This window comes from Hesperophylax consimilis, chromosome 8 (assembly GCF_061612785.1).
Source record: "Hesperophylax consimilis isolate HC1 chromosome 8, BYU_Hcon_1.0, whole genome shotgun sequence".
Classification (NCBI taxonomy): Eukaryota; Metazoa; Arthropoda; class Insecta; order Trichoptera; family Limnephilidae; genus Hesperophylax; species Hesperophylax consimilis.
The window spans coordinates 16,276,274-16,302,212 of NC_142843.1; the positions used below are offsets into that span (position 1 = coordinate 16,276,274).

Here is a 25,939-nt window from a genome sequence, read left to right on the forward strand (position 1 = left end):
AGTCAGCCGCCCAAAATTACCAGCTTTTTTAAAGATGTTCTTTAATATTTTGTTTTTACACTTTAAGTGCGATTTTTTTTTCATCTGCATTCACTAAATAAACAGTACATAATAGAGATGCCTTCCATGTAGATTCGAATTGAAACCAATGTCGTCACTGACAAAAGGTCAATGACTTTTGGTCCCAGTCAATTAAGCAAGCGCTCTATTTTTCTTATACTGGCCTGACATGGTGATATTGAACCACAGTTTTGTATTTTAAATTTAAGGATTGATTTGCTAGAATTAGTATCTAAATTTTTGTTCCTTCAACGTCAGTCTTTATAGGTGAAAACTGTTGATTGTGCAATGATGGAGGACTTGACATGGAACTAGCAAAGGATCAAACTTGTGACGCCTGGATTAGAATCAGATGCATTTTTTCACTTAACTAAAAGATTCCACGATTAATTTTCCCTTTAAAAAAATGCTAAATGATTTTGCACCTTGTTTGGAAACTGACTATCCAAATGATAAAATTCCAAAGCATTTATTGGTTACCTACGGACCTAGAAAAAAATTGCGTGTGGCACGTTTTTCGTTCTTTTTTAATGTAAATTCATTTTTCACTCAGTTCAACCTCACCACATACCCCATTGCGGATGCCATAAATTTATTTTTGTCTGCGGAATTTTCCCGCGTCTTTGAGATTAGATAGTTGATTTATGTTTGAGATCCCTCGCCACATACTCCAATTGGGGGTTATAAAAGCAAAACCGCCACTATCCACACTTTGACCTAATGATTGATTGGTAATATATATCTCTACACTACAATCTTCAAACAAAAGCAAAAACGCCTCTAAGCCATTCAAAATCGACTTTCAAAAGGTTGGTCTGATCCAAAACCGCCTCTCTTTCATTTTTGGTGAGGTTGAAAAGCACCACCAAGCACCACTCTCGTAATGTACCAATCACAAACCATAAAAGTACTTTGCAAATCCAAGATGGCCGCCGTGCTGGTCGAAGTGCAAAACCGCCACTCTAACAAATGTTCAGGTTCTAAAATCCAATAAGTTGAGTTGAACTGCAAGACCTCCACTGTTCAAAATACATATGTTTTTAGAGCAGAAACAAATCTAAAAATAATTGATTTGAAAATGGGTAGCATAAAAGCTTGCAAAAAATATCACCAAAACAGGGAAATGTGCAAATGGTGTTTTTTAATGTCAAACATTTTGCAATTAGTGGATTTTGGCGGTTTTCCTTCTATGTATACCCCTCAATTATTGTGGGGCAGTAATGCAAAACTGACATAAGGTGGGAGGGGGGCACATAATTATTAGTAACACCTTTTGAGATTGCCATAGCTGAGGTTTCCCCCCTATCAACCATCCCAATGCACATCTCCTATTTGTTACAATTTTTATAGATTTACATTTTGTTTTTGTGTTGTTCAATTATTGAATTTCAATAATATTTTATGTGTGGTATAAAGAAAATTGTTTAGTGATGAAATACTTCATTTAGGGCCAGTTGTTTTACAGAACTTGAACATTATTATTATTGGCCGATAAATGAACAAATTATATCATGGGGTTTGAGCGATAAATTTATGCTTCGTTTTATACTGTAGGAAAATTTATTTATATCTAGGCTTTAGAAGCGAGGCATCGGAATTTGATGGGGAGTTGTATTATGAAATTACTCTTAGGTGATGTTATTTTTAGATTGCAATTAGGTATGATCTATTAATATTATATATCGATGGCGCCATCCTACAAAAAAGTGTATCTATTCCCCTGCGTTCTGTGATAATAATAATAATCCATACATAGAAGAGCTGGCTGATTTTCTGACTTTCAATTCTACCAAAAAGGCCAGATTATATTATGCTAGCTGACGTGTACCCGACTGGGAGTTATCCTTAGGAGATAGACTTATTACACCACGGACTCTTCTGTAGACCTTTTTAAGATATATAATTACATACTACATTATTTTGATATCTCTCATGGGGTTTAGCCAGCGTTAGCAATGTAGTGCCTGAAAATATATTTTTAAATATTGATTATAAAACATCGACTTTTCTCTATTTCTATAAATATATTATGCATGTGTCATATATGTAAACCTTTCGGAAGAAATTCTCTTTTTTTTTTTTTTTTTTATAGTGAATACCTCACAAGAGTCCCAACTGCTCCCGTCTGGAGCCAGTGAGACTATGGCATCCCCAATTGGGGGATGTTGTGAGGCTGAAGGTAAGTGGGGAAGGGAAAGAGGAAGGTGGGGAAGTACCTGGCTATTCAGATCTAGTCACTAAACACGGCTAAAGCAATTTGGAGCAACGTTTCAATTCTGAATGGTGGTCTTACACCAGGGCGATACTGGTAGTATCTTCCACTCTGGAACGTGCCGCAAATATACTATATATTATTTTAATTAATTAATTGTGAAATAACACAAATCAATCAAATAAAATTTATTTATTATTGTAGAAAGCAATCACTTTGTGGTTTGACATATTTAATAAAATAAAATACTTTTTTGTTTTAAAACCACGATATTTATTAATTTAAGAACCGACCGGTTTCGCTTTACTTAAGCATCATCAGGGTACAAATTAATACTAGTATTAATTTGTACCCTGATGATGCTTAAGTAAAGCGAAACCGGTCGGTTCTTAAATTAATAAATATCGTGGTTTTAAAACAAAAAAGTATTTTATTTTATTAAAATTTATTTGCGCACGCCGGGTTCGAACCCGCGACCTTCGGAATGGCATTCCAATGCGTTACCACTGGACTATGCCGGCCGTCTCTCAGCTCTAAATGATAGTGAAAACCCTATCAAAATTCGTTGCATAGTTTAGAAGAACTAAGCACACAAACAGACAGACGCGGATAGCGACTTTATTTCTTACTATTTAACTCTATTTTATGGTAAATCATAAAAAAGACTATAAAGGTAACAATTTTTATGCAGAAAATTAAATAATTAATAATATAATCTTAGACTCGCTACATACTAAAGTATAATTATTTGTTACATAATAGAGCATGAACTTCTTTCAACATAAGAAATATCCTCTCCTCTCAATTGCCTGGCTTTTACATCTAAATAAGAATTCCTATCCCTTTCCACCATCCATTCTGGTAAAGGCTTAGACCAGTCGCGAGGGGGCTCTTTTCTTTTCTTCCAAATGTCGTTCTTGTAGTGGGGCTCCAGTCGTGCCTTACGCTTCTCGTATTCACTAAGTATGAGATCCTTCTGTAAACAAAACATTTAATAATTGTCAATTCACAAAATTTTAACAATTCATCAAATTTCATAGTTAATTTTCAAGTTCTGTTATTATATAGCTATTAGTGAGTAGTTTCACATTACTGAAATAATAACAGAACTTAAATAGAACGTTCACAGAATTTGAAAATTAACTTTGAAATTTAATGAATTGTTCAAACAACTGGCCCCTAAATAAACTTTGTAGAGTCACAGTGATGAAATTTCGTCGAAATACTTTTTAGATATCTTGCCGAATTACATTAATTCTTTAAATATGCGAAATTACAATGCTAGATGACCCCCGATGTGGCACTTTTTCATTGATACGTATTCGCAAGACAACTGTTGACATCCGCGTACGGTGCAGGACTGCTCACAACCCAACTGCTGTGACGTCCACATAGAAAGGGTTAATAATGCTTATAAATCTTCAATATATTTAAAATCATAAATATTTCTTCAATCCAGGTGCAACAACTTTCTGATTTGTGGTGATTAGTTTATGAAGCTTTATAATTGTTGAATGCAATACATACTTTGGCTTGTTCATCCTTTGTCTTATCCCATTGAAGACAGTTTTCGTGATCAGTTTTCCATTGCGAGCACTCTAGATACTCTCCAAATATGAAGTACTGATTGAACCTGGCCTTTAGGCTTCTGCAATCTTTGTATTCATCTCTGTATACTTCACAGGGGCGGATCTATAAATGATTATATTTTAGTAATTTATTTTTGGGGTATTATGGCGTGTTGCGCTCACTTCTTAAGCCAACATTTCGGACAGCATTAGTGTCCATCATCAGGGCAGAGGTGTTGTGATGATGGACTCTGTACATATCAAAGGGGTAGAAAGAAATAGCCCGAGATTGAGTTAAGGCAAACAGAATGAGCCAATGGTTTAATAAGTTATGGACATATACAGTAACAAAATTAAAGTTTTGAGAGTTTGGCAATAATGTACGAAAAGAATTTACACATCACAAGAAAAAACGATTCACTACCCATTAATATCCGAGACCTCCCTTTAACATAAAACTTTAAGGTTACATTAAATTATGTAAGTCAAAAATAAGATATATTCTAAATGAACAAACCAGCCATTCGTCTTTTTCAAAGTCGTCGGGTGGTTTCACGATATCCTGGCTCATTTCAAAGCCAATTAGAATGATTTACAACCAATAAAGCAATAATCTGAAGAAAAAAATCTAAAATAATAGTTTCAAACTGACAGACAGACTGACAGCCGGAAGAGCACTAGTAGATTTATCTAAGCAAAACAGTTGTGATGGGAGTATCGAAATAATTAGGTATTTCGAATATTCGAAAATACATGAAAGATTTCGTTGTGTTCTTGTTGATTTCTAAAAATGGTATGATTGTAAAAGATAAATATTTTTTTCTAGACGTTGTGTTCCGTAATTCTAAGTATAAAAAATATTTCGATAAAAAAGGTAACATTTTTTATCGGCAACAGCACTACTTGGAACGAAAGGCTAGATGTACAAATCTAGTCCATGCAGTTTGCGACTGTAGGCAAGTACCCCAGTACTGCCCGGAACTGAATCGATATAATGCAATGTCAATCTCTACTTCTGAGTTATGTAATGTTTTTTTATGTATTTAAATGGAAGGTTAATATTTCCCAATATTTCCCCAACCGCCGTACTTTTAATAGGCAAATGGGAACAACACTTCGTTTCAACTTAATTACTACAAGAAACAATGATTTACGTCGGGATAGATGCAAGAAGATGGATTATAATTACATATTTATTCAGTCAAAGTTCAAAATCAACCTTTTAGAACGATCCATATTTTGGATTTTTTTCTATACCTAATGTGACAATTGCGTAAGTTTCGTTTTAACGTTAGCTTTTTTTTAAATTTTATTTTTCAATTCCTTTTTGGTTTACACGAAGGTTGTACGAATACAACTACTAATCCTTAATTTTTACAGCAATGACAAGAATGAAACAAAAAGATTGAAAAAAAGTTTGGTTATTCGGGGTCGCTGGCAATACAATTTTTTTTTAAATAAAACCTTTTGATTTACCTTAATTACCATAAAAGGAAACTGTCTGCATTTGTGAAATTTTAGCAATTTAATTTTTTACGTAAAACGAAAATTCGACAAAAAAGGGATGACAGCCAAAATAATTTCTGTTGATGACATTTTCTTATGTTGGTATGATACCATACGAGTGGCTAGAAGAGACGTTATTACCATTTACTCTATGCTTATTAGGTAGGTACTATTTTGGCCGAACTCTGAAAATAAAATATAGGTATTTAGGGATGTTCTATAAATTTAAATATTTAAAAAAAGGTTAGGTTAATATTGATTAGGTTAGGTTAGTATATGTTAGATCAGGTAGAAGAAGAATCTTAGGAGCGGTGCGAGAGGGAGAGGCATGGAGAATCCGCCATAATAAGGAGCTATATGACATCTACCAAGCTCCCAGACTCTCTACTCATTTACGGCTCCAAAGACTAAGATGGGCCGGACATGTGCACCGAATGCCAAGCACACGTGTACCAAAGAAGGTTCTAACAGGACACCCGGGAGGCAAACGAAAGGCGGGCAGACCTAGGCTGAGATGGGAGGACGATGTCAGGAAAGATGCCAGAGGACTACTCCATGTTGCAGATTGGAAGACGACGGCCGAGGACATAGGGCGGTGGAGGCTCATGTTAAAGGAGGCCAAGGCTCGAAATGGGCTATAGCGCCATTGAAGAAGATGTTAGATCAGGTAAGGAGAGGTAAGGTTAGGTTTTTAAACATACAAATATATTTTTAAAAAGTTGCCTTAGTACCCTAATTTAATTTCCCGTGTTCTGCCAAAATAGTGCCTTCCTAATATGGATGAATAAAATGGTACTAACGTTTCTTCTAGCCCCACGTGTAGTATCAGGAATAGCAACATTGACACGTGATTGGTTGTTTATTTTTTATGATCATTTAAAAGCCCAGCTACACTACTCGCGAAGTTGATCGAAGTTGACCGAATACGATAGTGTGGGCACGAACTTCACTTCGCTTCGGGCAACTTCGCTTCGCTTCGCCCGACTTCCGATTGTTGTCGGTAAATGCGCCCGAGTCAAAGGACTCGAAGCGTTACTCGCGAAGTTGCACGAGTGTGTGGGCACGCACTTCGAACTTCGGCTAACTTCGTCGAGGACTTCGTCGAAGCGAGTAGTGTAGCTGACACTTATGATTCACACAGGAGCAGATGTATTTAGAAATTAAAATGTCATCAGCATAGAAAAATGCATTCTAAATTTAATAGGTACCAGTATATTTATATAGTAATCAGAGATTTAATTTTTCGGGTCTTCCGAATTCTCACCAAATCTGTGGTTGGCTGTGTGATGTTACCAGTCTCAAAAAGAGTATCTTTTATTTCAACAGGCACTGTTTTTTGTATGGCGGTGTCAAGACGTTTTTTATTCTTAAGTTTAACTGCTTTTAATACTGAAGAACACTAGGTATGACTAGGTAAAATGTCAGCATATTATTACTATTGTTATTGTATCCCACCAAAGGGCAAAAATACATCCTTAACCGCATCTGAGAAACAATTTATCAGTGTTCAAAAATCTGCATTACTATGAAAAAATGCAACGCATTATGTCTAAACAACATAATTTATAATCTTAATATATAAAAATCATGTGTCACTGTGTTGGTACACGCTAATTTCTCAAACCGTCTAATCAATTTCAATGAAATTTTGTGAATTTGTATGGTTAGTTTCAGCTTGAAATATAGGATTGTTTTGGACCCAATAGATGGCGCTGTGGTTGAGACTATTTTTCGTTTTTAAATTTTTTCAATGAAAAATATATATATATTTTTTCAGATTTCTCAATCTAAAAATAAATACAACCACAAATTTTAACTTCCCTACATAGAAGACGGTCTGTGGCAGGACAACATCTGCCCGGGCCCACTAGTACTATTATATAATACACCGATCTTAATAATAATAAAAATAATATTTGGCTAATTTATTAACATCGCAAAATGCAATAAATTAACATTTACATGTAATAAAAATAATATATCCTTTGTATACACACTAAACGGCACACACATCAATGAAGTAAAATATATCAGGGACCTTGGAGTAACACTGGATGTTAAATTAAACTTTATCCAATACACTGATGACATCATTAACAAAGCCAATAAAATGCTGGGATTTATAATTCGCATAGCAAAACCCTTCCACAACATAAACACTCTATATTCCCCTTACACCTCATATATTCGCCCGCACCTGGAACACTGTACACCGATCTGGACTCCTTTATACCAAGCCCATATCGAAAGAATTAAAAAAAAAATTTAAACACATAAATTATAAACTAAACTTACACTTCTCAAATTATACTGAATCCATTATATTTCATAATTTTAACTCCCTCTCCCTTTAAATCTTATTGTTTAAAATCCTAAATAATGGTCTGGACTCACCAGAACTTTATATTCCGTCTAGATCAACTCGACAATCTGATTTATTTTATCTACCCTCGTGTAGAACAAACATTCGAAAAAATTCCCCAATTCCTCGTATATGTGCACAATATAAAACAAAATTTTACAGCATTGACATTTTTGGTAATAACCTAAAGAAATATCGATATGAAGTAATGCGTACGATCGATTATTAATATGAGAGTATGGAATGTATCAGGAGCATCTTCCTCTCCCCTTCCTTTAACACCAAATTAATTTTAAGATATTAAAACTTCATTTCCAATGAACTTTATAGCATAAGAAACTTCTGTGGCTTGACTTCAGTTAACTTGTATATTTATATCTATCATTGTATATTATGTAAAAGCTGTTTGTTTCTTACAAATGAATAAATAAATCTAGCGCCGTTTTTGTGAAAAATAAACTCAAGATCATGACAACTGTATTAATATGTATCCCTTGATGCTGAAACCAATCCATATTATTGTAAAATATGACATGATCGTAATAGACAGTCTGAAACTTATTGTACATAACTAAAAATGTGTTTTTTATAGCAATAACATGTTCTTAGTTAGAAGTGTTTATTCCACAAAACTCTGCTCTTACATAGTCAGAATTATACAAGAATAAAATTATCACTCCATATCACATATCATATATAGTCGGGGACGCCCGAGGAAGACATGGCACGACCAAGTGAATCAGATACTTGAGTCGGGCCATGTCAAGAGTCAGAATAATAGAAGAGTATGTATGAGATGATGTATGAATGTGAATGAGGCAAGGAGTGTGTGCCAAGACCGAGTTGTTTGGCGGTCCGTCCTCTCTGCCTACCCCTGCGGGGAAAGGGCGTGATGGTTAGTTAGTTTTTAGTCCATATCAACTACGGGAACATTATTCGAATGTAACCGATTTCCGTCATTTTTGCTCAATTTAAGTTTCAATTCCGTCAACACTGTGAAATTTTTTAAATAAAACAAAACCTGAATTTCATTGGCTCAATATTAATACAAAACCACAATGAAGTGTTGACTTGTGGACTGGGTTCCATGACTTGTGAAGTCAGCATCAACAGATTCAGTTGTACCAATCGAATAGTGCATTTTAATGTTGTGGTATTTCATGGTTCGTTTTTAAGGCGATGCCATACGTAGTAATGCAAAATCATGTGTTTTTGGTTTGAAAATTTGGTCGCCTAGAAATGTTTCAAATGCTTTAATTAAATACTGCGAGTAGAATACATCTTGACCTTTAAAATAATCGAGTATTTTTAGATAAATCTTTTTATAAACCCAGAAAAAAATAATGTATAGGCCTATGAAAAGCGCTTTAAAGTTCAAAATCTCCTACTTACGAACCCATTTTCGGTTATGATTTTATTGTAGACTGTGGCAAATTAAGTTATTTATAAAATGATTGAAAAAAAAAAATATTTATGCCTGAACATCCACAAAATAAAATAAAAGGCACTTTTTGGCCATGTTTTTTTTCTTGCATAAATCAAAACAGGCGGATAAGGCGGTAAAGCGGGAATTTAAACCTTATCGCCATCTACGTAAGGGTTGTTATTGATAGCGGCTCCATTTAAAATATTACACGACGTGGTGCATCGCCTTAAAAGACAATTTATAAATCCTACACATAATAAAACGTATATGTTCAGAATCAGCATTGTTTGATTTGTATACACGAGCAACATTTTCTGTTTACTGTGGTGGTAGTAGGAGATTTCCAAATATTGTCAGGTTATTCGTAACCGGAGAATGTTTGTCTTTCTTTTTTTTTTAAATGAATTTAATTAATGTGAATATTATATTTTTAGCCATAATATTTTTCACTGGAGTTCCTTTTTAAAATAAATTATAAATTACGTTGAAGATGGTCAGAAATTATAACAAATTAATGTTTGTTTTTTTATTTTCTTTTATATTTTATAACATAATTATTATATGTTATATTTTTCAAATGAAGTTTCATGAATACATGATACAATTCAATAAATAGTACAAGAATAATAAATAACGACTAAACCTAAACTAAAATAATTTAATATCTACAATTACAAAGCATTGAAAAAAAATAAAAAAGTACTTATATTGGAATAATTCGCTTATAATCTTCCTTTTCCTGTACAGCTTGCATCTAAGTGCATGACTTAGGCCCAGTTGTTTTGCAGAAATTCAAATGTAACATTGTCATCAAATGGTCATTCAGCGACATTTTGCTTTTTAGACATATGTAAAGTCACAATTAAACGCCGATTCCAAGTGCGTTTCAGCTTTCTATCAAATTGTAATAAGCTGACAAGCTTAACAACATAATAGTTGTCCTCTTCTTCTGATCACAATATGTTCAAAAGCTGAAACGGACTTAGAATCGGTATTTAACGGGAACCTATCAACTGTAAAAACAAACCAAAATAGTGCCGAATTGCCATTTGATGACAATGTTACATTTGAATTTCTGTGAAATAACTGTGCTTTATTACTTGTTACTCATATAAACGATGCTAGTTTGTGACATCTTGAGGTTCGAATTTACTCTCCTCGGTATTGCCATCACTAGACTGTGGTTCATCCTTTTGTGGAGACAGGATAAAATTACCAGATATGGGAACGGAATTTTCTTCAAATTCCTTTTTTTTTTCTACATTGTGAGTTTTAGAATGCTCATCAAGACTTTTGAGATCACGCAACAGTCTTCCACAGATTACGCATTGTAATGGATTGGCCACCGAGTGTTGAATCAGGTGTCTGTTGAGGCAAAACTCTCTGGTAAAAGCGCGGGGGCAAAATTTGCACTTGTATGGTCGCCCGTTAGAGTGACTGAATAAGTGGCGCTTCAGCAAGTGCGCTGATTTGAATTTGGCATCTGAAAAAGTAAAAAAAACAATTACATTTTAAATAATTATAAGTAGGTACCTGCACACATGGGTGCTAGATAATTTCATAATTTGGGTAAGCACCTCCCCATAATGTTGAATATATTTTTTAGCATCCCACAAACGTGAGTTTTGTGCGATATCTAAGTTGTTTTTAAATAACATACCTTATAAAAAAAATTACTAATTACTAATTTTTTAAATCATATCTACCTAATTACGATGATTTTAACCCCCCCCCCCCTCCAGATCACCATTACTTCAAAATAAATCCTTACCGTAAACAAGCCGCAAGTGCGAACGTAAAAAGTGCATTTCACTGGAAAGGGCTATAATATGTATTTGAGTTAAGCTCGATTTTGTACTATCTCTTTTACCCTTTTGCATGACCTAATGAATAACCATAGATATATAACACCCATAGTAGACTAGATCGCCGATCACCCTACCTCCCGTATAGCAGTGCCCGTAGTGATTTGAAGAGCCGATCCGCCATCTTGTAAAGGTCAGCCAGCGTGATTTGCCTGCTTGTGTACAATGGAGAATTGATTGCAAGTTTATCAAGTTTAATTAAACATTTTGGATTGTTTGAACCATGGTTGTGGCGTGTGCAGCATGGGGTTGCACCAACAGACGCGACAAGAAGAGAAAATTAGAATTTAATCAGAAATATAGTATACATTTCATAAAAAGATGTTTAAACAAATATTTATTTATTTATATATATATACGCCTAAAAAGGCTTTTACATAGAAGTGATACATGATGCAGTGTACATAGGAGAATATCTGTATTATACAGGAGATATTGACAGTAAATAGATATAATCCATTTTAAAGAAGGTACAAAATACACACTTGTAAAATTGTGATTGCAAGTATAATAAGAAAATATTAAAAAATATGAAACAATATTAGTAAAACGTAAGAGTAACATAAAGTAAAAAAGAAATTACAACAACACTACATATAAGACAAAACATTAAAACTAATTTACCAACGCTACTCTAATTTGTAGGATTCAACAAAGTGTTGGTGTAGATTATGCTTAATTCTATATATGGAGTCAATAAATAAATCAATAGCGCCCCCATACTTGTTGCCCAGATCATGCATCCTATTGGTCAGTGAGTGTGTCTGATAGTTGGTCGAGTATGTATTACAGAAAAATGTTATATTTTGTCTTGTATTCCTAGTCGGCACATGTAGTTTAATAGTGGCAAGGATGGCAGGACTATCAATTAAGTTGTTAATGACTCTGTGTAACACAACCAGGTCTGAAATAATTCTCCTGTCAGACAGTGTTATTAGATGCAATTGATTCATCAAACTGACATAATTAATGTAATCAATAGGAATTCCGAGCTTAAAATTAACGTACTTAAGAAATTTGTGCTGAACTCTTTCTATATTATTGGAGTGAACTTTATATAAAGGGGACCAAATAGGTGAATTATACTCCAATTGACTTCTGACTAATGAAATATAGAGGGTTCTCATACAATCTATGGACTTAAAATTAAGTTAATATTACTTAAAGTTCTGCAAAGGAAGCCAAGCATCTTTAAAGTCTTATTAGATATATAGTTGATGTGTTCAATGAATGACAAGTTTTCATCGAATATTACACCCAAGTCACGAATATGTGATACTGGTATTAATTTAATATTATTTAATGTATATTCATGTAGTATATTATAACTGATAATATACTACATAAAAATATGTTCTTAATGTACGATAGAATGCATGTATTTTGAATTCTCGCCGTAATCTGACTCTTTCAAGATGGCTTCAAATTCCTACGGCAATGGCCGCCAGGTTGGCGATCTAGTCCACTATGGGTGTTATATATCATTGTGAATAACTGCTGGGCAAAGATGGGTGATGTCCATTTAAAACGGAAGGTATGAAAAAATAGTAACTGAAAAATGCAAAAAGTGTATTAATCCATCCCATCCAAAGTTATTTTGACTGAAACTAACCGCAGCAACTGAATTAATTTTTGTTTTGAAATTATTTAAATGGTGTAACTTTTTGTATTTATTTAACCTTCCAGCGGGCGCGTTGAGAAATTTCCCTTGAGCGGGCGCTTGTCGTAAATTTTACGTCATCAAGTTTTCTCCATGTAAGTGGTGTTTTCTTTATACAAACGTTAGGGAATTTCTTTAAGGATATGAAAAATCATAATAGGCAGTACTTAAAAAAAATATATTTGACTTTCTTAAAAAAAACGAAGCAACACTCTAAACATGTTAATATTTCAAAACAAAATATTGTATCCACCTATTTAGTCAGAATCAATATTCTCATCCTTACAATTTTTACAAACCACCTCAACTGAAGAATGGTTCTTGCATGTAAAGGACTGGCAACGGCAACACTTCATTGATGCTGAGGATCTTTTCTTATCCAGTGCACATAACCGACAAACACCGCATTTTGGAAAGCTTCTGTTTTCTTCTTCTGTTATCGGTTCAACTGCCCTACCGTAATTCACTTTGAGAAAAGCATTTATATCTTGCGGTAAATGTTTGACATTTGATTTGACTCTAGCATAGCTCGAAGCTCGATGCTTACAACTAAGTCGCAAGAGTGGGGGAAGCGATAAGGCGCGTTTGTCGTAAATTTTACGACAGCGCGCCCGCTGGAAGGTTAAGGAAATACATATAAATAAATCTTAAGACGGCGATGCATTCTACTATTTACGTAAGGATGAACATTTTGTTGAGAGGCATAAATTATTGCGGCCGGGAAGAAAGACTTTCTAAGATTGCAATCCTAAATTCTGGGGGCTCGGAGGAAATGGGTTAAGAGACACGATCGCTCTGCGGTATATGGGGGACCCTAGTGAACCCCTTCGGGTGATATGTGATTTTACCTTCAGGTATGTAAAGGTCAAATGGTAACCATAAGACAAGTGAAGAGTGCACTATTATAATATGATAAATAATTATGTACTAGGCAATATAACAATACATAGAATAAATGGAACAATTCATCAAATTTCAAAGTAAATATCAAAGTTCTGTGAGAGTCTTATTCATATTCTGTTGTGTATTATACAAGTACCGTGAAACAACCGGCCCATGAAGAATTAATAACAAAACTTGAATAGAACCTTCAGAGAACTTGAATTTTAACTTTTAAATTTGATGAATTGTTCAAATTCTGTGAAACAACCCATCTTAAGAAAAGCTGTACATATTAGTAATATGTATTGAAAAATTTAAGACAGCGAACATACCACACAGTTTGCAGAGATAATCTATTGATTCAGCAATTTCATGCGTTTTCTTGTGACGCTGCAGATCTGTTGCAGACTCACAGCACATACCACAAGACCCACATTTGTATGATGTGTCCTCAATATGCTCAGCAGAGCATTTTGATAACTCTGAGTAATTGTTACATTTGTGAGATTTCATATGGGTTTCTAAGGTTTGTCTTGAGGCAAATTTCCCATGACAGACTTGACACTGTTTAGAAGCATCGACCGGCATCTCCTTCAGTTGTCTTGTTGTGATATGCAAATCTGAAATGGAAGAAGATAATGGAGAATTATTGAATACGAATAATAACAAATTATTTAAAAATCAACTGCATAGGTCCTTATATAGACAAGTAATTAAAAACCTATACCTACTCAGTGTCTAGAAACTCATAATACAAGTGGAAAACGAGACACAATATAGTATAATGTATATTACATATATATTTATATATGGAAGGTAAACTAAGAAGACTGGGAAAATGGAATGAGGCAGATAGGTCCCCAAAGGGTTTAACCCCTAGAGCTATTTTGGGAGATATTTCTCCCAGCCTGCGTCAGTTCTCTGCTTTCGAAACAAGTAATTTATTTGAAATTGAATGTAATGCAAAAATATTTCCTGCGCAGTACGCATTTTGACAATAAACTTAAGAAAAATACATTGCAAAATATAAAAGCTCTAGTAGATAGAAAATAATCACCTGAATGAGCATCAAGTTCAGCCTGAGTTGAGAATCCCTTCAGGCACATCTCACACTTGGCAACTTTCTCCAGACTTTCTGATATGGTGGATTGGTGTCTTGACATGTGAATGTCCAAGTTTATCTGGTGGGAAAAAGAGATGCCACATTCTTCACATTTAAATGGTTTGAAGTCAAAGTGGGTTCGGACGTGTTGTTGGAATGAATCAGTACGCACAAAATTTCTACCACACTGTTCGCATTTCAGGTCCCTAGAAAATAACAGAATAATAATTATTGTAATTTTGAGATAAATAAAATATATTATTATAAAAATAAGTATAACCAAACAATGTTTTTTTGACCAAGCGTAGTAAGAAGTCGTCTGAAATATTTTATCGATCTTCATATATGTATATATATTATACACATAAAGAAAAGTGTCTATGGGTGGATTTGTTTTTTTATACAAATCCGTTTCATTCCAATATTGATGAAATTTTGCACACGTGAAATTTGAATATTTTTGGTTATTTTAATTATTTTTTATCTAAATACATATTTATTTCCTTTTTCTTATTGTTTTTTAAAAAGGTTGTTTACATAATACAACACATCTACTAATGGCCTCTTGTTTGCCAGCATATTCAGGAAACTATTAAAAAAATTCTCTGAATATAACTAGCTGTTCTGGGGAAACTACATATGGTAATTAAATACAGGGTGTATCGGCACGTACCCGACAAACTTTAACCAGCTATTCCTTAGCACATTTGGAGTAAAAAATGTTATGGGCACTTTGCTGTCCGGTAACATTTTTTTTAATAAAAAATTTACCATTCATATGGTTCATTCATAATATTACATTTTCACCACATGTCACCACTGTTTTATCCTTTGTCACAGTTTGAAAACCCATCTGGCAATATTTTATTCGAGTTTCGTTGAATAATATACGTACGTACCTACATTGGCGCGCTTTTACAATCACAACGAAATGGCATGGCACCATTCGTCTCATTTTTAACTATTATTATTTAGTGTGTATGAAAGAGCGAAGACGCTTTTTGACACACTTGCTAATAACAGCTGTTGAACACGAGAAACAATGTCAATGACAGTGACGGAGTGCGGATTTTTTTATAATTTTTTGTTTGTAATTGAAAAAAAATGTTACCGGACAGCAAAGTGCCCATAACATTTTTTACTCCAAATGTGCTAAGGAAAAGCTGGTTAAAGTTTGTCGGGTACGTGCCGATACACCCTGTATATACTATTTTATAGATATATAAAGACATCATAAGAGAGTACAATTTACAAATACAAGTAAGTTATTACGAGAATAGAATCGGCTGGCAAACAACAACAATATTGCTTCGGCGATCAAGAAGTTAAAAATAATATTTTTTTTGTATTTAATATAAATTTTACGTGACAATTCAATTTTATTCTTTCGACTATGATAATAGGCGCATGCCCATATGACGGTAGTTAAATATACTTAATGTGTAATAAAAGTCTGCAAATGTACAGCACGTGTAAAGAATGCCGGATGACAGGGCACCAGTGAAAGTGACAGACCGAGGAAGAGGTGAAATAAAATCGGAGCAGAATGGGAACACCTCAGGACTGGAGAAAAACTGGAGGAGAACAGAGTAAGTCAATTCCCACCCTGGGATGTAGCACCATGATGATAAATACAATATAACAAAAGTACTTACTTGCTGTCAGCGTGGCGTTTTTTATGCAAGTGATATGTTCCCTTGGAAATAAATGTTAGTCGACACGGTAAACATTTAAATAGAGGCTTTTTAGGAGGAGTCGAGTTTTCATTACTTGATTGGATGTTTTTTAATGGAATTATCGCTTCTTGTTGTTCCTGTAAAACCTGATGTTCGTGTTGATTACTAGTCTGGGAATGCTGATTTGATAAACTGCAAACAAAAAAATTATTACAAAATTGATTTCGCATTTCATAGAATATTCATTCAATCTAATGATGTATGAAAATCTTAAAGATTTCATGGCAAATATTATAATGGTTTAATTCACCTGACAAAGTGGTAATCTGGCTTTGCACATCCAGGATTATTTATAAGTGTCTGATGCATATTTTGATGGTTGTTTAGATTCTGGACTGGTTGAAGGTTCACATAATGATTGCCCAGATGAATGACAGTATTGTCCTTGCTCATACTAGTATTGATATTCATGGCTAGATTACTTTGGCCGCCATTGTGGCCGTTATTTTGAATCAGATGATTACTCCCAGAGGAGTAGACGACATTGTGCTGTTGGTTGGGATGATGGATCAGATTGTGATGGGAGGGATGCATAATGTAATGGTTCTGTCCTTGAATTTGAATATTCTCCATGTTTTGTTGCTGCAGATGGTGTATATTGATCAGATTGCCGTGTTGCGGTGCGGTTAATTGGTGCAATTGGCTTTCGTGAGAAGACATCTGCTGAGAATTATTGTGACCGTGGTTTCCGTCTAAAATGTGGAACTCTAATTCGGTGGATGGGCGTATCAGTAAATTGTGTAATATCGGCATCTGAAATTAAAACATTAATAAGAAAACAAAATGTTAAACATTGAAGATTTTATTAAAAAACTTCAATAAAATATACCTGGCCTAAAGGTTGTTCAGTATGATGATGTTGATGAGACTGGTGTTCCTGATGAGATTGCTGCCGTTCTAGATGATTTTGTTGTCCTTGATGATTTTGTTGTCCTTGGTGATTTTGATGTCCGTGATGATTTTGTTGTCCTTGGTGATTTTGTTCCTGATGATTTTGTGGTTCCTGATGATTTTGTGGTTCTTGATGATTTTGCTGTTCCTCATGATTTTGCTGTTCCCGATGATTTTGCTGTCCTTGATGATTATGCTGATTTTGATGAGATTCCTCTTCTACTACATTCTCATTTTCTGTAACTCCTTGTTGCTGCTGTGTTACAGTCTTTTTGTAGTACACTTTCTGATTGGCAATTTCAAATTCTAATTCATCTCCTGACTTCCACTCCATTTCCCCGAGTGGTTCCCTTGTCGCTGGGACCGGGGCAAATAGGAAACGCTCTCCGGGAGGAAATGACATTTCTAAAATCTAAAAACCAATTCATTTATTTTATTTTAATACACACTTTTTAACCACAACCATAATTATTATACATAAAGGCATATTAATAATAATTATTGTTTGACCTTAAGCCCTAGAATTTCTTATGTGGTTTTAAAAAAAAAACACCAACCTTTAGTTCCATATCATCTTTGTCTGGATCATTTTTTTTTTTTGATTTGATTTTCTTTTTCACTGGACATCTGAAATACATTTTTTTTTTTTAAAGTTTCTTTATTCAATGAAATTATTAGTTACATGCATTGAGGAATTTTTCGACCACAAGCAGTCAATATGTATGTTGATCAATAAAACCATTCAATTTTAATTGAATTAGTAAGAAACTAACGATCCTCGAAATGCTCAGACTAGAAATCTATATAAATAAAAATGTAAATGTTTGTTTGCTCAGAATGTTAAATCTACGAAAGTTTTTCAAATTTTGACACAGCATTATATCGAATACGTGTGTGTTGTTATATACCTATATTATATAGATTCATCTGTGACAGGTAAAAACAAGCTTGTTTGAAAAACAGCGCCATTCTGTTGGACGTAAAGGCAAAATGCGCTATTGTTCTTCTATCTGCGCAGATTGAGCCACAGCAATGCGTGGCGGGGTACAGCTAGTATAATTTATAAAAATATTTACCTATAACAATGCTCCTTATCCTTGTCCTTGCAAACACCAAACGATATGTTGAAATGCTTTGTGAATATAGTCCGGAAGTAAGATTCCACAACCCTGGAAAAATATAACAACTTTAAACCTAAAATAAGTAAACAGGACAACATTACAAAAGCCTAAAGCTATTATTGTTAAGCACATCAAACTTGACACTAAATGGTCGGGCATTATCCCGCCAAATCACGGCGTAGCGCGGGTGTTTTGTTAAATTTTAGCGCCAAAATTAGACTTTCCATAAAATATTCATACCTTATGATCTATTTGATATTTTTAGATGAAACTTTCAGTGTTTTACTTTAAAAAGATGTCTCTATTTATTTACTTAGCAATGTATGTGTAATTACTTTTTTTATGAACAAAAACATTCTACTTTCTTGGGAATCATAGAAAAAACAGTATTTCACAATCGAAATAACTTTATTCATACAAAATTACAAGATTTTTTAGAAATTTTCAATACATATAAAAAAAACTATAACCTAATAGTGCTTTAATGTGTGATAGCGTTCGAAACACTTTCCTTTATTCAGGGGCACATTGTAAAACTTGCACATGTACCGCATTTCACTGCGTAGTTTGTGAGCGGAACATACGCGACGACGTAAAATGTTTTCATTTTTGCCGGTTCTGACTAACGGTTAATAACGGTTTGATTCCTCCACAAGGAACGCAAACAAATTGTCGTCGATAAACAAATTTACGGCATCTACCACGCTGTCAGGAACGTCTTCGGTATTTATTCCTGGCTGCCCTAGAAACTCCTCCAAAAGTGGTGGAGTATCTCTTGATGACCATTCTTCACCATGGTCTAAATCAGAACTAGATGATGAACTTATTCTTCTTCGGGTAAACGTTGATGGAAGAGGAATAACATCTTCTTCACAAGGATCGTAATCGGATAAACTTTCTATGTCACTTTGGCAGGAACAATTAGATAAATTGTCAGCAAACAATTCATCATCACTCTCGTATGTATCTTGATTCATTTTCGGGGAAAGTAAAATTATAATCTTTAGGAAAGTTAAATTATCTATAACATTCAAAAATAATATTTATCAAAAACAATATCACTCAAGAAACAAGAGGCAGATCAAAAAAACTTGAGATTTTTCACCAACACAAAATAGTTCTTCTTTAATACGAAAATTTAATATATCCAAAAATGTGTAATAAAAGCAAAATGAACTCAGAAACACGAATATAAGACGTCTGTACGTAAGCGGTATAAAGCAGTTACTGGCGAGACAAACGAATATGCAAAAACAAAATCCTTTGTTAAAATTATCAGGTATATCAGGTAATAAAATAATTGCAATGTTCTGACTGTTCATTTTTACACTTGTTATTTTTTGTTGTGTTTCAAACTCATTGTATTGACAGGTAGATAGATCGGGTACCGCCGACAATAGAAAACACATGACCCCGCACCCATTTAGAATTACTTGTTTACAAGTTTCCTGCTCCTTACCGCTTTGCGCAACAAAACGAGTACACTCGTCTCCCGCGTCTTACTGTAAAAAGGCGTATGACGAGTTTTCTCATTTCCCGAAAAGAATGTTTTAATAGCAGACATAAAAAAGCCTACATTGTCACTGTTCAGACAAAAGTCACTAAACAACACCACACATTTTTGATCTCCAGCAAAGTCAAAAGTTAAAATATGTTACACACAGAGGCGGCTCTAGGAGTCCAGAAGTGACAAAAAATGAATATGAAATGATAAAACATATTGCTAATGCGTATTCTTAAGCTGGTAGTACAATATTGTTTAACCACTTAATGCTTTTGAACGAGCGGTGTTCGCGGACGGCACGTGTATCGTACAGCGATAACCCGAACACTGCTCGCGTGTTTTGACTTGTTTGCGTTATACAAGATAAACAAACGAACTGCGCTCGCCACTCGCCACTTGACGCTCGTACCAGAGGTTTGCGCAAATCTTTTCTTCGGTTTCAACTTATTGAAAACTTCACAAAAATATTTTGTAAGTAGCTTGAAGCCCTTAAGGAGGATTTTCGCCAGGAATGAGAGGACCCGTCGCCCGAAGTTCTGGCAAGAGTGATGGAAAATGCCATAAAACGGGCCCGTATGGTCATCAACTCTGGCGGCGGCCACTTTGCCGATATCATTTTCTCGACTTGATGAAATAAATTCTAATGGATTAAATAAACAAATTTCACAAGCAGTACCAAAGTTTATCATAAAAAAAAAATTACAGCAAAAGAACATTGGGTGATTACTTTTGCCCCACCCTGTATAAGAATAAATAAATGTTAAACTAATATACATAATAATGTATATTTTGAACAAACCTCAGATCAAATGGCACATTAACATTGTAACTATAGAGAAGTTTTCTCATGTCTTCTTCTGCAGACAGTATTTTCTTGGTAGCCCCACATCGGGCGCAGTTGTCCGCAGCGCCGGAGAGGTTAGTCAGGAAATTGCAGACTGACTGCAGTTTCTTCTGGAATTTCTTGGAATGTCTATCACCACCACGGTTTTCAGTTGGAATCTTCTTCGATTGAATATATCTAGAAACAATGTCTCACAATAGTAACCAAATTTAAAAAAAAGTATTTATGGTTTCAAAGTAAATTTTGTAATGCCATTTAAAATTTATTATTTTTAAACTCACTTTTGGCAAACTGAAGTGAGTGAGTTTTTATTGTTCATTTTTCTTATTTTTTTAAAATATATTACATATCATAGATTAACTAATAATAATATTATATATTGAATAAAAAAGTCATTGACAGCAAATAGACTGATAATGAGTTTTAGGCAGTCGTCTCATGGGTCGGTAAAGAATCGACAAAAACCGAGTTTCTGTATACTGAGAGCCCACCGATCCATATATTTGTATTGGGGCCTGCAAACAGTACAAATTGGTCGGTGGGCGAGAGAGAACGACGCAATGTACTTCCAGTATACAGCTAGAGGTACCGAGTTTAAGTGGGAGCTCAATATTTATCATGACACCGCCAGAATCACATAACTAACTACTAATTATCATTTTTACTTTTAATATTTATTTTAGTTAAAAATGATTTAAAAATAATAATGTGACTGACTTGATTGACAATTGTCTGTTACTGTTTGCATGTTTACGCGCCTTTCGGCCGTTTTCTTGCCAAATTACAATTTATATTAATATATTGAATTACCTGTTACAATAGTACCCATGATTCAATTTGTCGATGATAAGATAATGACGTTCAGTTTAAAGGCGGTAAATTCGAAAACAGAAATACCAACAGTTTACGGGGCTACAAGCTACCACAAGCTACATAGCTTATCTGCCGTGTGCAGAGATCACATGCGCAATATTTCCCATGTCTTTACAGCACTTGGTTTTTGACGATGATAAGATAATGACGTTCAGTTGAAAGACGGTAAATTTGAAAACAGAAATACCAACAGTTTACTGGGCTACAAGCTACATAGCTTATCTGCCGTGTGCAGAGATCACATGCGCAATATTTCCCATGTCTTTACAGCACTTGGTTTTTGACGATGATAAGATAATGACGTTCAGTTGAAAGGCGGTAAATTCGAAAACAGAAATACCAACAGTTTACTGGGCTACAAGCTACCACAAGCTACATAGCTTATCTGCCGTGTGCAGAGATCACATGCGCAATATTTCCCATGTCTTTACAGCACTTGATTTTTGTCGATTCCTCTTCGACCCAATTTTTTTAAAATTAAATCAAATTTGAAGTTAATTTCAAAAACATTACAAAATCGACTCCAATTGTGAGGAAGATTCACCAGATTGAACCACGAGTTTCCAGACACCGTGTTTAATGAAGGCAATCCCAAACCTGTGCTGGTAGGTATATATGATCTCCCGATGTAAACATTTGCAAAACCGACACGCGACTACGAATTATGGGAAAGGAGACAAGTAACCGCAAACGGCGCAAAACGCCGCTTATGGTTGCTTCGTTCCTTTTCCATAATTCGTGATTATAGATGATTCGTGATCACAAACTGAAAAAACCTAATGCCAGCCGTTCAAATCTAATGTTTTTTTTTTTTTTTTAAAAAGAAAGACAAACATTCCCAGGTTACGAATAACCCAACAATGTTTGAAAATCTCCTACTACCACCACAGAAAGCCGAAAATGTTGCTTGTGTTGTGATGGAGGACTTAGCCAGCCGAGGAATCGAACACGTGACGCTCGGGTGAGACCCAAGCGCTATGCCCACTCAACCACTGACCGGTCTAACCGCTGAATGTGATTTAAGAATGGCAAGCAAATGATAAAACATTTTTAAAAAAGATCATACTAAATACTCTACCAAAATAATAGGTTCCATAAACATCCACACTTTCTTATTGGTTTGTTGTTTTACTTTAATATTTCCATGTGTTCATGACAGTGTACCTTCGTAACACACGTCTAATGTTGTATTTTGTAAATTCAAAAAGGCACTCCTACAGCCATCTAGTGATGTAGTAATAAAGACATTATGATAGTTAGGGAATTCTTCTTCTTCTTCTTCAATGGCGCTACAGCCCATTTCGAGCCTTGGCCTCCTTTAACATGAGCCTCCACCGCCCTCTGTCCTCGGCCGTCGTCTTCCAATCTGCAACATGAGTAGTCCTCTGGCATCTTTCCTGACATCGTCCTCCCATCTCAGCCTAGGTCTGCCCGCCTTTCGTTTGCCTCCCGGGTGTCCTGTTAGAACCTTCTTTGGTACACGTGTGCTTGGCATTCGGTGCACATGTCCGGCCCATCTTAGTCTTTGGAGCCGTAAATGAGTATAGAGTCTGGGAGCTTGGTAGATGTCATATAGCTCCTTATTGTGGCGGATTCTCCATGCCTCTCCCGCTCGCACCGCTCCTAAGATTCTTCGAAGTACCTTTCTTTCGAAGGTGTCCAGCCGTTCCGCAGACTTTGCTGTCAGTGTTCCCGCCTCACATCCATAGGCCAAGACCGTTCTAATAATTGTTTTATACAGGGTTATTTTGGTTTTCCTATGGACGTTTCGGGATTTGAACACTGGCAGCAACGCAAAGTAAGTGTTGTTAGCGGCTGTGATGCGCTTTCTTACTTCTACTGGGTCTTCGTTGTCCTGCGTTATGATGGAGCCCAGGTAGGTAAACTCTTCGACCACTTCAAAGTTATAGGAGTTTTCTTTTTTCAACCACTTCAAAGTTATAGGAGTTTTCTTTTTTTGACCACTTCAAAGTTATAGGAGTTTTGAGGGAATTCTATTGTGCCTATAATATATGCTTAAATATGAGAGCATTTGAATTTTAGCTGCGGTCGCACCGTTTCAGTCATACTCTTCTGAGCATTTGTTCGTTTCGCGGCACCGTTTCGGCCATAATTGCGACGAGGTTAATAATAAATACTTTGCCTCTGAAGGCATTGTTAAATTGTTTGATAAATCACTTCAATCTAGACTTGTTTAGGCACTTACCTGTTGAGAACACCCTGCACACGGCTGCTTTTGATGCCTAGTAAACTTGTGAAAGTTTTCCTACAAACAGGAACTAGGTTTCCCAGTACCGTTGATACATTGTAGTGAACAACCATAGATTTTTTCTGGATCCCATCTTTAGACCGACACCTAAAATTTGAAGAGAATACGATAGGTTGTGACTAAAATAAAAGTTACCAAAAATAAATGAATAATAATAGAAAATCACTAATTTACCTTTTGGGTGCTGAAACAGCACAATGTCTCAAGATAAATATATCTTGTTTGACTTTTGAAGAGTTTTCGATAAACCGCTTTTGAAAGTTAGTAATATCGCCAGGCTTCAGTTTATCACACAGCATTTCTTTCTCACAGTGGCCACACTGAGCGCTTGATGGAAGTTCATTGAGAGGAAGACTGAAACGTAAACAAAAATATATCACCATCGAACTAATTAATACTACAACTATGAAACTAATAATGCTTAAATTCATACAATTCAAAAATTATTATTATTTGCAACATTCAGATCTTTTGCTCAGAAAAAAAAAATTGTATGTCCCGGTCCCTGCCATGAAAATGGGACTGCAAACTGTTATCCACCTGCTCTGTCTCCCTTACCAAATGCAGCCCCATTTTACAAAAGGGTCAATAACCCTTTCACAATTCAAACACTCTGCATTATGTTATGAACTCTAGCTAGCCAAATTTTCAGGAATCAATTTTTGAGTCATAATGATAACGCTTCTTTAACATTAGCAATCTTTAAATCCAAAGGCCTTCACAACATCCAGCCACCTAACTGTAGATGTAACCCAAACAAATTAGGCATTCTGCAAGCTTATTGAAGAGCTTCCTTGGTATAGTCGGAATAATTAATGGCAGTACATTTTATGATTTTAGGGAATGGAAGTGGTGTCCTGTTTTATTTTCAAAAAGAACCACTGAGGTTTACATCCGCGGCTGCTGGCTTTTATTTGTTAGTTGCAATCATTAGATTTGTCTCAACAATAAGACAATTGGATAAACTGTCATTAATGAGCAATCAATCTCGTTGAGGTAAATACCTCCCTAACCGCTGCACTTTAATAGGGCACAGATTATGGAAATGACACTTCGTTTCAACTTAATTACTACAAGAAACAACGATTCACGTTGGAATAGATGGTAAAAGATGCATTACAATTCCATTTTTATTGAAAGTTAAAAATTTACATTATAAAACGATCCCTTTGCTGCTATTTTCGAAAGTTTCGTTTCAATTTAAATATTCATAAATCACTTAATTAACCCAAACTAAGAAAGTATTTTGTGCATAATCAATCTCGTTGAGTCAGCTGTCTCACGACAGGGAGTCGAAATATACAAGGACCCAAACAAATAATAATCATGAAACTTTTATTACTTATTATATTTTATTCGTCGCCTCTTCCATACATCAAACTTTTCATCTTTTGGTTTCCTTTTGGGCTTTTCTGATTGATTTGAAGTAGCAAAGCCTTCTTTTCGTGCACCAGTATGCGATATTGGAACTGTAAGCGATGATGGATCCAAAATTTGACCGGAGGATGCACCTAGGTCTAGGGAAGCCATTTACAATTTGAATTAAAACCTTAATTAAAACTCACTCTGAAAATATTATTATTTTCCGCCTGAAAAAACGGATGTTGCGGTATTGGTAATTGTAATTTCACAAATATTGTAAATCATTGAGCAATAATAATAACAAAAACACCGAAAACACCGAGCGAAGCGCTGTCAAACTGACATAAAAAAGAAAATACGAGAGGCAAGAGGCACGAATTATAAAGATGGCTATATTCAAAACTAAAAACAACAAAATTGTGCAAATCTATGTAATAAAATTAATCTATGGACAAACTATTGACTTTTGACAACGCATGACAGCGTATTTGACACATTTGACAATGGTCATGCATTTGTCATAACAAAATGAAAATAACCGCATTTCGTTACGAAATGTAATCCGTATTATGTTTATTTCGGTCGTGTACATATCGGTGGTGTTTAATTATCTTTTTTCAAGAAATGACACTGCCAGTTTTTCCAAAAACAATGTGAACGAGTGGTAGAGAACCGTTTTGCAGTTAGCCTCTGGTG

At 34.9% G+C, this 25,939-nt stretch overlaps 2 protein-coding genes across 3 annotated transcripts; both read right to left on the reverse strand.

Moving 5' to 3' along the window:
• Nucleotides 1-2,897: 2,897 nt before the first annotated feature.
• Nucleotides 2,898-4,505, reverse strand: LOC149421625 (synaptic plasticity regulator PANTS). The gene is made up of 3 exons (XM_089634462.1): nt 4,358-4,505; nt 3,800-3,964; nt 2,898-3,248 (listed from the first exon to the last, which is right to left on the reverse strand). Exons 1-3 carry the CDS (start codon nt 4,409-4,411, stop codon nt 3,024-3,026), a joined length of 444 nt encoding a protein of 147 aa, XP_089490588.1. The 5' UTR covers nt 4,412-4,505; the 3' UTR covers nt 2,898-3,023.
• A 5,217-nt stretch (nt 4,506-9,722) lies between these two features.
• LOC149421626 (uncharacterized) lies at nt 9,723-25,720 on the reverse strand. 2 transcript variants are annotated; one of them, XM_089634951.1, is made up of 12 exons: nt 25,447-25,720; nt 24,056-24,235; nt 23,819-23,968; nt 20,695-20,916; nt 18,347-18,439; nt 17,828-17,897; nt 17,209-17,682; nt 16,630-17,132; nt 16,299-16,511; nt 14,599-14,849; nt 13,874-14,161; nt 9,723-10,617 (listed from the first exon to the last, which is right to left on the reverse strand). In XM_089634951.1, the coding sequence occupies exons 2-12, from the start codon at nt 24,178-24,180 to the stop codon at nt 10,256-10,258; spliced, it is 2,751 nt and encodes a 916-aa protein (XP_089491077.1). In that variant the 5' UTR covers nt 24,181-24,235; nt 25,447-25,720; the 3' UTR covers nt 9,723-10,255. The 2 variants fall into 2 exon arrangements, with proteins under 2 accessions (XP_089491077.1, XP_089491076.1); XM_089634950.1 differs by having other exon boundaries at nt 25,224-25,720.
• Between the last annotated feature and the right edge of the window lie 219 nt (nt 25,721-25,939).

Excerpts from the sequence above, each read along its gene's own strand:
- LOC149421625 (XM_089634462.1), bottom strand. The coding sequence starts at position 4,411 with ATGAGCCAGGATATCGTGAAACCACCCGACGACTTTGAAAAAGACGAA. Across the intron at positions 3,965-4,357 it reads TTGAAAAAGACGAATGGCTG|ATCCGCCCCTGTGAAGTATA; the intron begins GTTTGTTCATTT and ends AATCATTTATAG. Across the intron at positions 3,249-3,799 it reads CAAAGGATGAACAAGCCAAA|AAGGATCTCATACTTAGTGA; the intron begins GTATGTATTGCA and ends TTTTGTTTACAG.
- LOC149421626 (XM_089634950.1), bottom strand. The coding sequence starts at position 25,411 with ATGGCTTCCCTAGACCTAGGTGCATCCTCCGGTCAAATTTTGGATCCA. Across the intron at positions 23,969-24,055 it reads GCTGTTTCAGCACCCAAAAG|GTGTCGGTCTAAAGATGGGA; the intron begins GTAAATTAGTGA and ends TTCAAATTTTAG. Across the intron at positions 17,898-18,346 it reads GATAAGGAGCATTGTTATAG|ATGTCCAGTGAAAAAGAAAA; the intron begins GTAAATATTTTT and ends AATGTATTTCAG.